Consider the following 16,205-nt stretch of genomic DNA (forward strand, 5'->3'; position numbering starts at 1 on the left):
GTTAAATTAGTAGTTAGTTGAGTTTTGTTTTTTTTCTTTTGTTAAATTTTGGTTATTATATATTTAAGATCTAATTGTATATCAATGTTTGTACTTGAGAGTTTTGTTTATTTTTGTAAACTTGTAAAAATGTTAAATTTCTAATAAAAAATATCTATTAAAAAAAACTCGCTAGTGAGGAAGGTTATCGAAGATCACAAAGAGATCTTGATCAATTCGGTTAATGGACTAAGTGGCAGATGGCATTTAATTTGGATAAATGCAAAATATTGCATTTTGGTAAAATAACGAAGGGCAGGATTATACAACTACAAGTAGGGCCTCAGGTAGTGTTGTAGGTTCCCCATGGGAGACTGGTTAGCAAGGTTAGATCTCATGGAATACAAGGAGACCTCGTGATTTGGATATAGAACTGGCTCAAAGGTAGAAGACAGAGGGTGTGGTGGAGGGTTGCTTTTCAGACTGGAGGCCTGTGACCAGTGTGAACTAAAAGGATTGGTGCTGGGTCCAATACTTTTCGTCATTTATATAAATGATCTGGATGTGAGCATAAGAGGTATTGTTAGTAAATTTGCAGATGACACCAAAATTGGAGGTGTAGTGGACAGCGAAGAAGGTTGCCTCAGAGTACAATGGGATCTTGACCAGATGGGCCAATGGGCTGAGGAGTGGCAGATGGAGTTTAATTTAGATAAATGCGAGGTGCTCCATTTTGGAAAAGCAAATAAGAGCAGGACTTATACACTTAATGGTAAGGTCCTGAACAAAGAGACCTTGGAGTGCAGGTTCATAGCTCCTTGAAAGTGGAGTTGCAGGTAGATAGGGTAGTGAAGAAGGCGTTTGGTATGCTTTCCTTTATTGGTCAGAGCATTGAGTATAGGAGTTGGGAGGTCATGTTGCGGCTCCACAGAACATTGGTCAGGCCACTTTTGGAATATTGCATGCAATTCTGGTCTCCTTCCTTTTGGAAGTATGTTGTGAAACTTGAAAGGGTTCAGAAAAGATTTACAAGGATGTTGCCAGGGTTGGAGGATTTGAGCTATAGGGAGAGGTTGAACAGGCTGGGACTGTATTCCCTGGTGCGTCGGAGGCTGAGGGGTGACCTTATAGAGGTTTATAAAATCATGAGGAGCATGGACAGGATAAATATTTCATGGATCGGGGAATCCAAAACTAGAAGGCATAGGTTTAAGGTGAGAGGAGAAAGATTTATAAGGGGAAATATTTTCATGCTGAGGGTGGTGCACGCATGGAATGAACTGCCAGAGGAAGTAATGGAGGCTGGTACAATTACAGCATTTAAAAGGCATCTGGATGGGTATATGAATAGGAAGGATTTAGAGGGATATGGGCCAAATGCTGGCAAATGGGACTAGATTAATTTAGGATATCTGGTTGGCATGAACATGTTGGACCGAAGAGTCTGTTTCCATGCTGTAAAATGGATTCAAGGTTTGCTTGTGACTAGGTATTTTTGTTCATTATCAAATGATATACATTACACAGACTATTCTATAACAGATAAAGTAGCCTAGTAACATTACACTTTATAATGAATATTGGATGCATACTTAATTATTCCTTTGCCAATTAAACTTACAAACCTGAGACAAAGTATCAGAGAAACAAAAATAAAACTGTTTCCACATAAATTGAGCCTCTTTACTTTTATTAAGTGTGATTTAGCTTTCAAAAAAAATGGTTAGTAAAAGTGAAAGACTTGACATTAAGACGATTTAAAGATACCATTCAAACTTGTGCATAGTTCATGTCACCTTGAAGAAGCTTTTCCCCTATGCTGGGCTTCAATATGTTGGAGGTGAGAAATCAGATTCTTATGAAACCAGGCAGGTATCACTGTGTTTAAGATGTCGCTTGATGCTCTCACTGGCGTTTAAATTTCTCAACTCCACGTCATCACCAGTTGTTGTGTTTTCAGGGTCTTGTTTAACCTTTGTTTTGCTTTCTTGACTGTATGTTTCCATTTTTTGTTCAGATATAGTACTTTCTACTGAATTGTGCATTTCCTCATTGGATAGATCCGTCACAAGTCGTGCAGCTTCATCAATGAGTTCTGTCATTGCCTCCTTTCTTTCAGGTACCAACAGCTCCTGTCCACCATTGGCTAGCTCTTTCCGACACAACTCATTAGTTTCCTCCTCAATCTCAACACTTATTGATTCTCTCTCTTTGTTCTCATTCCCCCTGTACTGTGCTTGCTTTGCAAGGACATATTCTTCATCCTGTTCTTTTATTTCATCTCCTCTTTCTCCACTTATTTCATGCTTGGGACTATCAATATAATTCTCCTTGTTCATTTGCCTCTCACTGTCTGACAAACTCTTCTGCCGTATCACTACTTTTTTAAACAGTTGCTCCAACATTTCAAATGCTCCTTTTTCCTTCCCACCAGTGTTTTGTTCAGCACCACCACCATTCTGTGTTTCTTCCCCATCTACGTGTGCTTGCCCATCAGTTACAGTTTGCTGCTTTCTCATGTCTAAATTTGAATTTGTCTCACTTCTGTATTTATTGTCCTTTTGTGTTAGACTTTCTCTTGCATTTACTTCTTCTTTAATACCCTGTTCCTCTCTTGTTCTGCTGTCCTCTCTTTCATTTACCTTATTCACCGATAAATGTAGCCCATGGTCAATTTCTTCATTCTTTACAAGATGTTCATTGTCTCGTTCTTTCTCATCTCTTTGACTCTGAGCTTCATATGCAAATTGCTTTCTTTCACCACCTTCCATCCCATTACTCAAAAACCCTTCATTGGATATTTCCTCTTTTGTTCTATCCTCATTTCCCTCACTTTTCTCTTCATTAATTTTCCCTTTGTGTACTGCTTCCCCTGAAGTAACTTCACTTACCTCCACTATTAACTTGTTCTGTTCTTTCTCCTTGCAGTCGTTGCTGTCCTGATATTCTGGGTCCTTTTCTTTACTCAGCAACTCCAACTGTTCTAAAGTTTCACTTCTATAGCCTTCCAGAACTTTCTCACTATCCTGAACGAGATCATTAGATTCTTCCACATGTGTATCATCTGCACCCTGTTGTATGAATATGTTCATAATTCCCTCTTGATCATTTCCATTGGAGATGTCTTCAATAATTTTCATACTTTGCTGTTTGTTGGATTTGGTTTCAAAGTCATCATCAACTAAGAGTTTGAACTCTATATCTTGAAGGGTTACTGCTGAGCCCTGACGTTTCTCCACACAGTGTTTCCTCATTTTGTCCGATTTAAACTCCATTTTCTTTGCATCCTTATGTTGGAGGTTACTCTGAATATTTTTATCTGTATTCTCTATGGTAACAATTTCAGTGCCCTGTTGAAAAATAAAAAATAGTTATAGTAGATATTAGGTATATCAGTTGCAGTCATATTATAAAATTAGTTGTAATGAAATTTAAATGTGCAATGTTGTTATGGACCAAACCTGACCCCCTCAAAATATATTAAGAAGATTAGCTTAGATTGCCTTACAGTGTGGAAACAGGCCCTTTGGCCCAACAAGTCCACACCAACCCTCCGAAGAGTAACCCACCCAGACCCATTTCCCTCTGACTAATGCACCTAACACTATAGGCAATTTAGCACAGCCAATTCACCTGACCTGCACATCTTTGGACTATGGGGGAACACCGAAGCACCGGGAGGAAACCCACGCAGACACGGGGAGAAGGTAGCCTAGACCCTAACTTTTTTCTTATTTTAAAGGTAAGTGTGAGATATTGTGTTGGAGATGCAATTTGATTGGTCAAACTACTTGAAGTTAAGCAAAACACAATTTATTCAAACACTATAGTTAAAATAGAACAAAAGAAAGAAACTTGGAATAACTTAACTCAATTGGCAAACTTAACAGAATAATAAGATTATTTTATTACTAAACAGTAATTGTTCCGATATAGTAACATCCCATAAAGACACCCTTGGCAAATGGCAAATTCAGAAAACAGAATTGTCTCACAAGCAACTAAAACATCCAGAAAAAACTCAGCAAGAGAATGTAACAGCGAAGAGAGATCCGCCTTCCAACCCTCCTGAGACCCAGCAACAACTGCTGCTAAAAGAAAACCTAAAGATTCTGTTTCTGTGAGAGCTCAACCCCACCCATTCAGGCTGGTTCTACTGTTCCAACTTTTAAAAAAAACAAGGCTTCCCAAGCTGTTTAGTGGTTTTGGTAGACTACTATGTACCTCTGCTTTAAAACCTCTCCAAAAAAAAGGACAAAATAACCTGTTAAAGCCACAGCATCATCACAATATTGATGGCCAATTGCACATAACTAACATTTGTTTCTGACTGTACAAATGATCACTTACTGTCCAGTTCAGGTATCTGTCCCTATTTAGTAGCAAGTAGGTGGATGATGAGAAGGGTCAAGCCACAGACAGTACTTTCCCTCAGAGCAATACTGAAGAGCACTTTTCTCATAATAAGGACCAGGTTAGTTTAGTTGGCTAGATTGCAAGCACACAGTTCAGAATAATGGCAACAACAGAGGCTCAGTTCCTGTTCTGGCCAAGATAGACTTGGATTCTGCCTCATTGCCTTCAGACTAAAAGGCAATGGCAAACTAACAAGAAGAAAAAAAATCCAAAGGAAACATGGCAGGATGAGACATCACAAGACTTTGAAGCAAGGACATGTCATTGGACATCTGCCATTTTTCCCCTGCAGTTTAGGTCATTGCAATACAAGAGAACAGCTATGGCGACACAGACCCCAAACTGGGCATGTGGGAAGTAGTGTGGGAACCAACAAAAAGAAAAACCTATTAGAACTTGTCTCCGCCAATCATGGATTCCTGAAGAAGGGCTTATGCCCGAAACATCGATTCTCCTGCTCCTTGGATGCTGCATGACCAGCTGCGCTTTTCCAGCAATACATTTTTCACTAATCATGTCATAGATGCATCTTTGCATGACACTACAGGCAGGAGTGACTAACTCATTCTGTATGAAGGTGAAATCCCATCTTCACGCTAAGCATACCTGAATGGTGTTGTGTCCCCAAAGGAAAAATTGGGTGAGTAGTAGGGGAAGAAAAAGTAAAAGACATTTTGGTTACATCCAGAAGTTCCAAGAGTGATGATTCCATTACCAAGTGCAATTTCCCTTAGACCCCAGGCACAGCATAAAGCAAACCTTTGTTTTAATTACTCTTACGTGGCTCTCCTGCCTCTCCTCCAGCTGCTCCTGCATGCAAGTAATCTTTTGCTGCAATAAGTGCTTGGCAACTTTCTCTGTCTCCAGTTCCTGTTGATGCAATTAAGAAAACAACAATTACTCAACAACTTTCATGTCAAACTATTTCCATTTTTATTTACTGCTTCTTTGTCCTCAGAAGTGGAGGGATGACGCTGCTTGGAAAGGAATTGTTTTTGTTCCTTTTTGTATTCAACACTTCCAGGTGACACACAAGCGTAAAGTTAGTTCTATACTGTCCCAACAATGGGCATTAACGCCTACTTTCCGCAGTGCACCCTTATTCCTCCAGTGACAGGAGTCACTATTTTAATTTGTCTTATGTGTGATGTCAGTGCTGAACTGGTAAGGCCATTGGAGTGCTAATAAAGAACGTAGGACTATATGATGTAGGAGCAGGAGGCCATTCAGCCCAATGTGTCTGCTCTGCCATTCAATGAGATCATGGCTGATCCAACAATCCTCAACTCCACTTTCCTGTCTTATCCTTGTGACCGTTGATTCCTTTATTGATTAAAAATCTATACTTAATGATCCAGCTTCAACAGTCCTCCTCAGTAAAGAATTCCACAAATTTACTCCCCTCTGAGAGAAAAAAATTCCTCCTCATCTCTGTCTTAAGTGCACAATTCTTTATTGTGAGATTATGCCATCTGGTCCTAGATTCTCCCACAAGGGGAAACAACCTTTCTGCAAGTTGTCTCTCATTTTTCTAAATTCCAATGAGTTCAGGCCCAATCTACTAAACATCTCATAAGACAGTCCCTCTGTACTTAGTATCTGGTATCAACTGAGTGAACTGCCTCAGGATTGCCTGCAATACCAGTATATCTTTTCTTAGATAAGGGACGCAAAACTGTTCACAGATTCCAGCTGTAGACCAACCAGTGCCTTGCATAGTTATAGCAAAACCTCCCTTTTTTTTCCCATTCATTCCATTTGCCTTCCTTAGTACCCACTGAACTTGGATGCTAGCTTTTTGTGATTCATGGATGAGGTCTTCCAAATCCTTCTGTTCTGTAGCTTTCTGCAGATTTCCTCCATTTGAATAATATTCAACTCCTCTATTATTCCTGTCAAAGTGCATAGCCTCACATTTCCCCATTTTTTTTTCATCTGCTAAGTTTTTGCCCACTCCATTAACCTGTCTATATTCCCTATGCAGAGTCTTTATGTCAGCCTCACCACTTGCCTTCCCATCTATTTTTGTGTCATCCGCTATCTTGGCTACAGTACAATCACTTTCCTCATCCAAGTCATTAATATATATTGTAAATAATTGTGGCCCCAGCATTGATCTCTGTGGCACACAGTTAGTTACAGTTTGCCAAGCTGAAAATGCATTCCCTCCGCACCCTTGTCCAAACGCTGTCATTAATTAGTTAGCTAATCCTTGATCCACGCTAATGTACCACCTCCACCACCATGGGCTCTTATCTTATAAAGTAGCCAGATATGTGGCACTTTATCAAAAGCCTTCTGAGAATCCAAATATATTACATTTACTGTTTCACCTTTATTTATTCTGCTTGTTACCACCTCAAAAGAATTCTAGTAAATTTGTCAGGCATGGCTTCCCCTTCATGAAGCTATGCTAACTCTCCTTAATCTCCATGTCTTTGTAAATGCTCTATTATTACATCCTTTATCACAGAATCTAACATTTTCCCAATAACAGACATTAAGCTAACTGTCCTACAGTTACCTTTTTTTCATGTCTCCTTCCCTTTTCAAATAAAGGTGTTACATTGGCAGTTTTCTAATTCTCTTGCATTTCTCCAGAATCTAAGGATTCTGACTATCCCAATATAGAAGATGATTAAAATGTCATCCATGATTAACATACATAAAACACAGGAGCAAGAGTAGGCCATTCAGCCCTTCAAGGCTGCTCTGCCACTCATTGAGATCATGACTAATTTTCTGCTTCAACACCACTTTCCTGGACTTTCCTTATATCCCTTGATGTTGTTAATATGTAGAAATCTATCAATCTCAGTCTGGAACATAATCAATGACTGAGCCTCTGCAATCCTGTAGGACAGCAAATTTGAAAGATTCACCACAATCTCTCCTTAGTCTGAGAGGCTGAGTCATTTGGATCTAGAACCTTTCCCACCCAACATAGGAACATAGAAAATAGGAGCCAGGCTGTCCTTTAAGCCTGCTCTGCCATTCATTATACCAACTGCCCAGCTTAATAGCCTGTTCTTGCTTTTCCTCCATATCCTTTGATCCCCTTCGCCCCAAGTGCTACATCCAACTCCTTCTTGAAATCATACAATGGTTCGGCCTCAACTGCTTTCTATGGTAGTGAATTCCACAGGCTTACCACTCTCTGGGTGAAGACCTTTCTCATCTCAGTCCTAAATGGTTTACCCTGTATCCTTAGACTGTGATCCTGATTATGGACTTCCCCTGGATTTGTTACTAGGGGAAGTATCTTTCTCGCATCTGCTCTGTTGATCCTCGTAAAGAAAGAATGGGACAGGATTCCCAGCTTTCCATAATAAACAGCATTTTAATTATGGTTATTGTCTTGAAGACATATTGACTCTATGGAGCTCCTTTCAATTGCAAGTAAAATTGAAAATTAAGATACAAATTATATTACCTTGTGTATTTGTGTGTGTTTCCTCTGAAGTTCTGCCAGCTCCTCCTCTGTGCTCTCTAGAATGTCCCTCAGTCGCTCCACCTCATACACAAGTAAAGTCTTCTCAGTTTCCAAAAGATCAATTGACTGAACTGCATCCATGTACTTGGCTTCAAGGTCTCCATGGATGTTCTAAACAAAAATCAATAAAACAACTGCATTCTTTCATGAGGTTTACTTTTTTTTTATTCATTTGGCGGATTTGGTTTTGCTGGTTGGGCCAGCACTTCTTGTCTATTCCTAATTGACCGCGAGAGGGTGTTGGTGAGAACCTTCTTGAACTGCTGAAGTCCATGTGGTGCAGGTACATCTACAGTGCTATGAGAGAGGGAGTTCTAAGATTTTGATCGAGTGACATTGAAGGAACAACAATATATTTCCAAGTCAGGATAGTTAATATCTGTGTATCTTGTAGATGGTACACACTGCTGTTGCTGAGCATCAGTGGTGTAGGGGGCAAATGTTTATGGAGATGGTGCCAATGAAAGTGGGCTGCTCTATCCTGGATGCTGCCAAGCTTCTTGAATGCTGTTGGAGCTGCACTCATCCAGCAAGTGGGGAGTACTCCATCACACATCTGACTTGTGTCTTGTCGATGTTTTTTAATAGAATTCCCACAGTGTGGAAACATATCATTTGGCCCAACAGGTCCACACCAACCCTCTGAAGAACATTCCCCTACCCTATCTCTATAACCCTGCATTTCCCATGGCTAATACATCTAACCCACACGTCCCTGAATACTATGGGCAGTCTAGCATGGCCAATCCACCTAATTTTCATATCTTTGGATGATGAACAGGCACTGAAGACACAAAAGGTGAGTTAGTTGCTGCAGGAGCTCTAGCCTCTGACATGCTCTGGTCAATGGTAACAGTGAGGATGTTGATAGTGGGGGATTTAGTGATAGTATCAAAACTTGAACGTCAAGGGACAGGGATAAATTTTCTCTTATTCGAGATGGTCATTGCTTGGCACTTGTGTGGTGTGAATGTTGCTTGTCATTTATCAGTCCAAGAATGGAGATTGGATATGGACTGCTTCAGTACGTGAGAAGTCACAAATGATGCTGGACATTGTGCAATCAATCAGCAAATATCCCAACTTCTGACCTTATGATGGAGGGAAGGTCATTGTTGGAGCAGCTGAAGATGTTTGGAGCAAAGACGTACACGGAGGATCATAAAGGCTCTTGTGGTGCAGTGGTAGTGTCCCTACCTCTGAAGCAGGAGGCCCAGGTTGAAATCTCACAGCTCCAGAGGTGTGTAATAACATTTTTGAACAGGTCGATTAGAAAATATCTTAAAACAGGCCATTGTAGAATTCATGGAATTCAAGAATCAAAACTTTGAAGATCTCAAAGGGCTCTTGTGGTGCACTGGTAGTGGTAACATCTTTGAATAGGTTGATTAGAAAATATCTACCCTGAGGAACTCCAGAAGAGATGCCCTGGAGCTGAGATGACTGACTTCCAACAACTGCAATCATCTTCCTTTGTGGCAGGTATTTCTCCAAACAGTGGACATATTACTTCTTAACACCCATTTACTCCACAGTTTTGCTTGGGCTTCTAATACCATACTCAGTCAAATGTGGCCTTGATATCAATTGCAGTCCCTCTCACCTTATCCCTGGAATTCAGCTCTTTTGTCCATGTTTGAACCAAGGCTATAATGAAATCATGAGCTGTGTGGTCCTGGCAGAACTCAAACTGACTATCAGTGAGCAGATTATTGTTAAGCATCCAATTCCATCCACTTTACTGATGATCAAAAGTATAATGATAGGGTGGTAATTGGCTGGATTGTATTCTTTCCTACTTTTGCACAATTTTCCATATTGCTAAATAGATGCCAATGTTGTAAATGTATTGAAATAGCTAGGGATCTGGTAAACTTTGTAGCGCATGTCTTCAGTGTCAGGGCCCAGAGCCTTATCCAGTGCCATTTACTGATATCAAGTGGAGTGAATTGAGTTGGCTGAAGATTGCCATCTGTACTGCTGGGAATCTCTGGAGGAAGATGAGATGGATTATCCACTTGGCATTTCTAGCTGAAAAATGCCACAAATGCTTCAGCCTTATATTTTGCACTAAAGTGCTGGGCTCCCTTATCATTTAGGATGGGGAGATTTGTGGAACTACCTCCTTCAGTGAGATGTTTAGTTGTCCACCACAATTCACAAATGGACAGGACCGCAGAGCTTAGATCTGAACCATTGGTTGTTGAATCGCTTAGCGTGATCAATTGCAGCTTATACTGTTCGGCACACAAGTAGTTATGTTTAGGTATACTTGGTGCCGTTCTCTTGCTCCCTTGAATCAAGGTTGATCCCTTGGCTTGATGGTCATAGTAGAGTGGGGAAACATGTTGGGTCATGAGGTTGCAGATCGTACTGCAGTCCAATTCTGCTGCTGCCCCAGAGCACCTTGTGGATGCTCAGTCTTTAGTTGCTTGATCTATTTGAAATCTACCCCATTTAGCATGGTGGTATTGCCGCACAATATGATGGACGGTATTCTCAATGTGAAGTTGAAACATTTTCTTCATAAGGGATGTCTGGTTGAGCTAAGTGTAAGATGAAAAACTTTAGGAACCTGTCTCTTCAGTAAAATCCAAATAACAAGGAAATGGATAACATCAAATTCAGTAAATTTGTTGAAATAAGTTTTAGGAATGTGGGACAAGTGGACACAAATTCAGAATTTTGGAAATCCCTGAAGTGCATCACTGTACCCAAGAACATGCATGGATTTCAACCCTGCACATATTACTCATGTATAAATCAATCTGATGTTTTGCCTAAACATGTGCACGTATGGGCGCTTCACTTATTTCAATGAAGTTAAATGTCTCAGTGGACTCTCACAGAGTAACACGTCTGCTAAAGCTTCCTAGAAAATTCAATAGTGCCAGTTAGCTGCCCTTTAAAAGAAAGCTAAAGAAATATCTGGCTAAGGACTGAATTAAAACTTGTCTGTCACTATTTAAGTGCTACTGAAGGATATCAGAAATTGATTACCATTGACCAGAAACTTAACAGGACTCATCATATATATAAAACAAAGAACTGAGAATGTTGGAGATCTGAAACAAAAACAGGAATTGCTGGAGATAGTCAGCAGGTCTGGCACTATCTGTGGGAAGAAAGCAGAGTTAACATTTTGAGTTGGGTGGCTGAAGAAGAGTCACTGGACTCAAAACATTAACTCTGCTTTCTTCCCACAGATGCTGCTAGACCTGCTGAGTTTCTCCACAATTTCTGTTTTTGCCATATAAATACTGTGGCTATGAGAGCAGGTCGGAGGCTAGGAATCCTGCAGCAAGTAACTCACCTCCTGACTCCCCAAAGCCTGTCCACCAGCGACAACGCACAAGTAAAGAATATGATGGAATACTCTCATTTGCCTGGATGAGTACAGCTCCACCAACACTCAAGAAGCTTGATACCATCCAAGACAAAGCAGCGCATTTGATTGGCACCACATCCACATTTACTCCCCCTGCTACTGATGCACTGTAGCAGCAGTGTGTACTATCTACAAGATGCACTGCAGAAATTCACCAAGACTTTGCAGACAGCACCTTCCAAACCCACAATCACCACAATCTAGAAGGACAGGAACAGCAGATACATGGTAACACCACCACCGGTAGGTTCCTCTCCAGACCACTCACCATCCTGACATGAAAATATATTACCATTCCTTCACTGGTGCTGAGTGAAAATCCTGGAATTCCCACTTGAACAGTATTGTGCACAAAATCACACCAAGTGGATTATAGTAGTTCAAGAAGATAGTTCACCATCACCTTCTCAAGAGCAACTAGGACTCAGCCAGCAATGCCCACATCTCATGAGCAAAAAAAAGTTCTGTGTGGAATAGCAATGGTCATAGATGAAGCATTTAGGCTGCAATAATAAAATTACCAGCTGGAATTTTCACGTAAGTATCTTCAAGGACCAAGGAGAAATTATAGAGTGTAATATTTATGGAAATTATCTAACGGTTGGTCAATTTTCGTAATTAAGTCAAAATAGCATAAATGCCCTTGGGAGGAATGGAAAACTTAATGTCCTTCTCAAATCTAATATTTTCTTCATTCTTTAATAATTTAAGCCATGCATTATAGCAATTACAATCAACAGATGTGTTCACTTTTCTTACAGAACTGACAGAACTATAGAACAAGGCATTAAAAATAGATTTGCATAGGACAGACAGCCTACAGTTTGTAATTAAATGGTTACATTAGTGTCCCATGTGATTCTCAAGGATTCCAGTAACTTGTAATAACAGGATACTTTTTAAGAGAAAGTAAGGACTGCAGATGCTGGAGATCAGAGTTAAAAAGCGTGGCACTGGAAAAGCACAGCAGGTCAGGCAACATCTGAAGAGCAGGAGAGTCGACATTTTGGGCATAAGTTTGTTGCCCAAACTCAAACTTTGTGATATCTGAGTTTTTTTTCTGAATGACAGGGACTGAAATTAATCACCTTATATCTGTTACTGAATCCAGGATACCCAATACTCTTGAAAGACCTCAAATAGTCATACACCTACCAGATTAGCCGCTTGTTTTTCCAATAACTCGTCAACTTGTGAAATAAATAAAGAAACAAATTACTGTATGCTTATTCAAGATTACATCTTATGTGACCAAGGCATTCATTCATATTTAGGCTTTCTCCTAGTCATTCACTTCAATTGACACAATAACTCTTCCCCTAAAGTCTCCATTTTGTTCCAATCCACAGAATTTGTGACGAGGAGGACAATGATATCAAAATAAGATTCATCCTTCTTTCATTTATCCAGAGTTTCTATAGAGGTTACAGCTGAAGATCAAGAAAACCCTGCAGAAATGTTATTCTGTTGTGTTTAACTATGTGACAAGTTGTGCTGTATCTTTTACAAAGTTGCTAGGCCACAGCAGCCTAGTGACACAGAGTGCAGAACTATTCCTGCAAATCCAGACAAAGTATGTTTACAATCTGTGTTGGGGCATGAAGAGACAGTGAGAAGATGAACCTCTGCCACAGCAGGGGCATCAACCTGAGCTTCTCTCCCAGGGCCCTAAGGCATTGCACAAATTTGTGGGAAGAGAGTTGGTGACTTAAAACATTTTGAGGACATATGAAAGCAAAGGCACATTTGTTCAAGGAGCAATTATATATTCTAGACGTTGCCGCCTCTTTAAAGTATTTGACTCACGAGCATCTGTCCCTTGCAATATTTACAAGTACACCAGGTAATAAATACTTTAAAGAGATACAAGGCTATGGGGAAAGAGCAGGGGAGTGCAATTTATCAGAAAGCTCTGCTAAAGAGTTGATAGAAGCACAATAATTTCCTTCCGTGATGTAACATTCTGTGTTCCTGACTTCAACATGTTTGTTCCCCTTCAACCCATTATGGCTTGGCTTTGAGAGGCTTCTAAGCCTCACTGAGTGAGGGAATTGAATTGGCACACAACTGAAATGGCAATTTATTGAAAGACCAGAGTCATTTCTGCAGATTATGCAGCTTCCTCATACTTTCCTTGTTAACTCCTAATGATTGAAATGGACCTACTCTTTGAGCTGGACTTTAACCTAAGTTCAACTCAGAACAAAAGTCAGTGAATACCCCTCCTTGCTGATAAGGTCTTGATCACATGTTTGGTCAATGTCTGTTATCTGTAGCTTTGAAACTCTTTGAGAGAAAGAGAAGTGGGTGGTTCAACAACATAACTAGATAGCTAGCTAAAAATATTGCAGCTACATTTCTATCCAACCCATGATAATCATCAATTTAATTCACTAAAATAAAACAATAAAATCGTAGAATCTTATTGCACCACAGATATCTTGTCACAACTATGCCAGCTCTTTGAATGAACCACACACCCTAGCTTTTTTCCTTACCCTACAAAGGAGAAATCTGGCACAAATTATTCAAAATTTTGAATTTTCCTTTTATTGCAAATCCATTTTCTTTTCAGAGTTGTTTTCTTTATAATAACAAAAACGTGCAGTCAACGAAATTCCAATCACAGTCGTCTTTCTGTCATTTAATATCAATCTGTACATAGATTATTGAGCAAGTGGGAGTTATTTAGGTTCACATTAAGGTACACTTTCAGAGCCAATTATTTCAGAGAACTCAATGATCAACAGAAAGACGGCTATTAGAAATGATAACTGGATAGACTGTAATCAAATGATTTTCCCAACTTCTCAGCAGAGACAATGAAGTTAGTTATCTGTTTCAACTGAATTTTAAATTCAGACCTGACAGACAATAAGGAAGGAGACAATGCCAATGCTGTGTCTGGTCATCCTTCCCTGGCACTCAACAGCTGTGTCTTGTTGGTAGCATTTTTGCTTCTGCGTCAGATTTGTGGGAACTCAAACCCTGTTCCAGAGAAGTCAGCGCATAATCCAGGCCAACTGAGGGAGTGCTACACTTTCAACACTGCTGTCTTTTGGATGAGACTCAAAACTGAAGGACTGCCTGCCTTTTCAGTTGAATACAAAAGATCCCTATGTAAAGAAACACAACAGAGTTCACCTTGGCTAATATTTATCCCTCGATCATATAATCACTAGAAAAAAAAATCTAGAAGTAAGAGTCGACTGATAACCATGAAACCATTGTCAATTGTCACAAAAACCCATCTGGTTCACTAATGTCCTTTAGGGAAGGAAATCTGCCATCCTTAGCTGGTCTGACTCCAGAGCCACAGCAATGTGGTTGACTCTCAACTGCCCCCTGAAATGGCCGAGCACGCCACTCAGTTGTATGAATTGCTAGAAAGTCATAATAAAGAAGTGAAACCCGACAGACCACCTGGCATCGACCTTGGAACAGGAAAAGACAATGGCAAAAACACAAACAGTCCTGTCGAGCATGCAGAGTCCTCCTTACCAACATCTGGGGGCTAGTGCTGAAATTGGGAGAGCTGTTTCACAGACTAGTCAAGCAACAGCCTGACATAGTCATTCTTACCGAATCATACCTTACAGATAACTCCCCAGACACCACCATTACCATCCCTGTCCCACTGGCAGGACAGACCCAGCTGAGGTGGCAGCACAGCTGCCCTGGGAGTCTTTGATATGGGGTCCAGACCCCATGAAGTCTCATGGCTTCAGGTTAAACATGGGCAAGGAAACCTCTTACTGTCCTCCTTCGGCTATGAATCAGTACTCTTCCATGTTGAACAACACTTGGAGGAAGCACTGAGGGTGGCAAGGGTGCAAGATATACTCTGGGTCTGGGATTTCAACGTCCACCACCAAGAGTGGCTCGGCAGCAGTATTACTAATCGAGCTGGTTGGGTCCTAAAGGATATAACTGCTAGACTGGGTCTGCGGCAGGTGGTGAAGGAACCAACAAGAGGGAAAACCATATGTGACCTCATCCTTACTAATCTGCTGGCTGCAGAAGCATCTGTCCATGACAGTATAGGTAAAAGTGGCCACTGTACTGTCCTTGTGGAGACCAAGTCCTGCCTTCACATTGAGAACACCCTCCATCGTGTTGTGTGACACTATCACTGTGCTAAATGGGACAGACTTTGAACCAATCTAGCAACTCAAGACTGAGCATCAACAGCAGCAGAATTGCACTCCAGCACAATCTGCAACCTCATGGCCTCACTCAACCATTACCATCAAGCCAGGGGATCATCAACCCTTGTTCAATGGAGAGTGCAGGAAGGCATACCTAAAAATGAGGTGTCAACCTGGTGAAGCTACCAAACAGGACTACTTGCATGCCAAACGGCAAAAACAGCCAGTGATAGACAGAGCTAAGTGATCCCACAACCAACAGATTAGATCTAAGCTCTGCAGTCCTTCCACATCCAGTTGTGAATGGTGGTGAACAGTTAAACAACTCACTGGAGGAGGCAGCTCCACAAATATCCCCATCCTCAATGATGGAAGAGCCCAGCACATCAGTGCAAAAGATAAGGCTAATGCATTCACAACAATCTTCAGTCAGAAGTGCCGAGTGGATGATCCATCTTGGACTACTCCAGTGGTCCCCAGATCACGGATAACAGTCTCCAGCCAAATCAATTCACTCCACGTGATATCAAGAAACCACTGGAGGCACTGGATACTGCAAAGGCAATGGGCCCCGATAACATTCTGGCAATAGTACTGAAGACTTGTGCTCCAGAACTTGCTGCTTCCTTAGCCAAGCTCTTCCAGTACAGTTACAACACTGGCATCTACCCGACAATGTGGAAAATTGCCCAGGTATGTCCTGTACACAAAAAACAGGACAAATCCCACCCAGCCAATTATCACCCAATCAGTCTACTCTCCATCATCAGTAAAGTGGTGG

At 40.8% G+C, this 16,205-nt stretch overlaps 1 protein-coding gene across 3 annotated transcripts in view; it reads right to left on the reverse strand.

Annotated features, from left to right (window-relative positions):
• Positions 1–1,623: 1,623 nt before the first annotated feature.
• Positions 1,624–16,205, reverse strand: part of LOC122543336 (leucine-rich repeat flightless-interacting protein 1-like) — a 43,762-nt gene continuing 29,180 nt past the window's right edge. For 2 of the 3 annotated variants that reach the window (XM_043681871.1, XM_043681869.1), the window contains 3 exons: positions 7,829–7,999; positions 5,155–5,265; positions 1,624–3,329 (listed from right to left, as the gene is read on the reverse strand). In XM_043681871.1, coding sequence (XP_043537806.1) covers positions 1,836–3,329; positions 5,155–5,265; positions 7,829–7,999 — 1,776 coding nt within the window. In that variant the 3' untranslated portion in view covers positions 1,624–1,835. The remainder of the gene's footprint in view (positions 3,330–5,154; positions 5,266–7,828; positions 8,000–16,205) is intronic. The other variant, XM_043681870.1, reaches the window with a different exon arrangement.

This window comes from Chiloscyllium plagiosum, chromosome 43, assembly GCF_004010195.1.
Source record: "Chiloscyllium plagiosum isolate BGI_BamShark_2017 chromosome 43, ASM401019v2, whole genome shotgun sequence".
NCBI lineage: Eukaryota > Metazoa > Chordata > Chondrichthyes > Orectolobiformes > Hemiscylliidae > Chiloscyllium > Chiloscyllium plagiosum.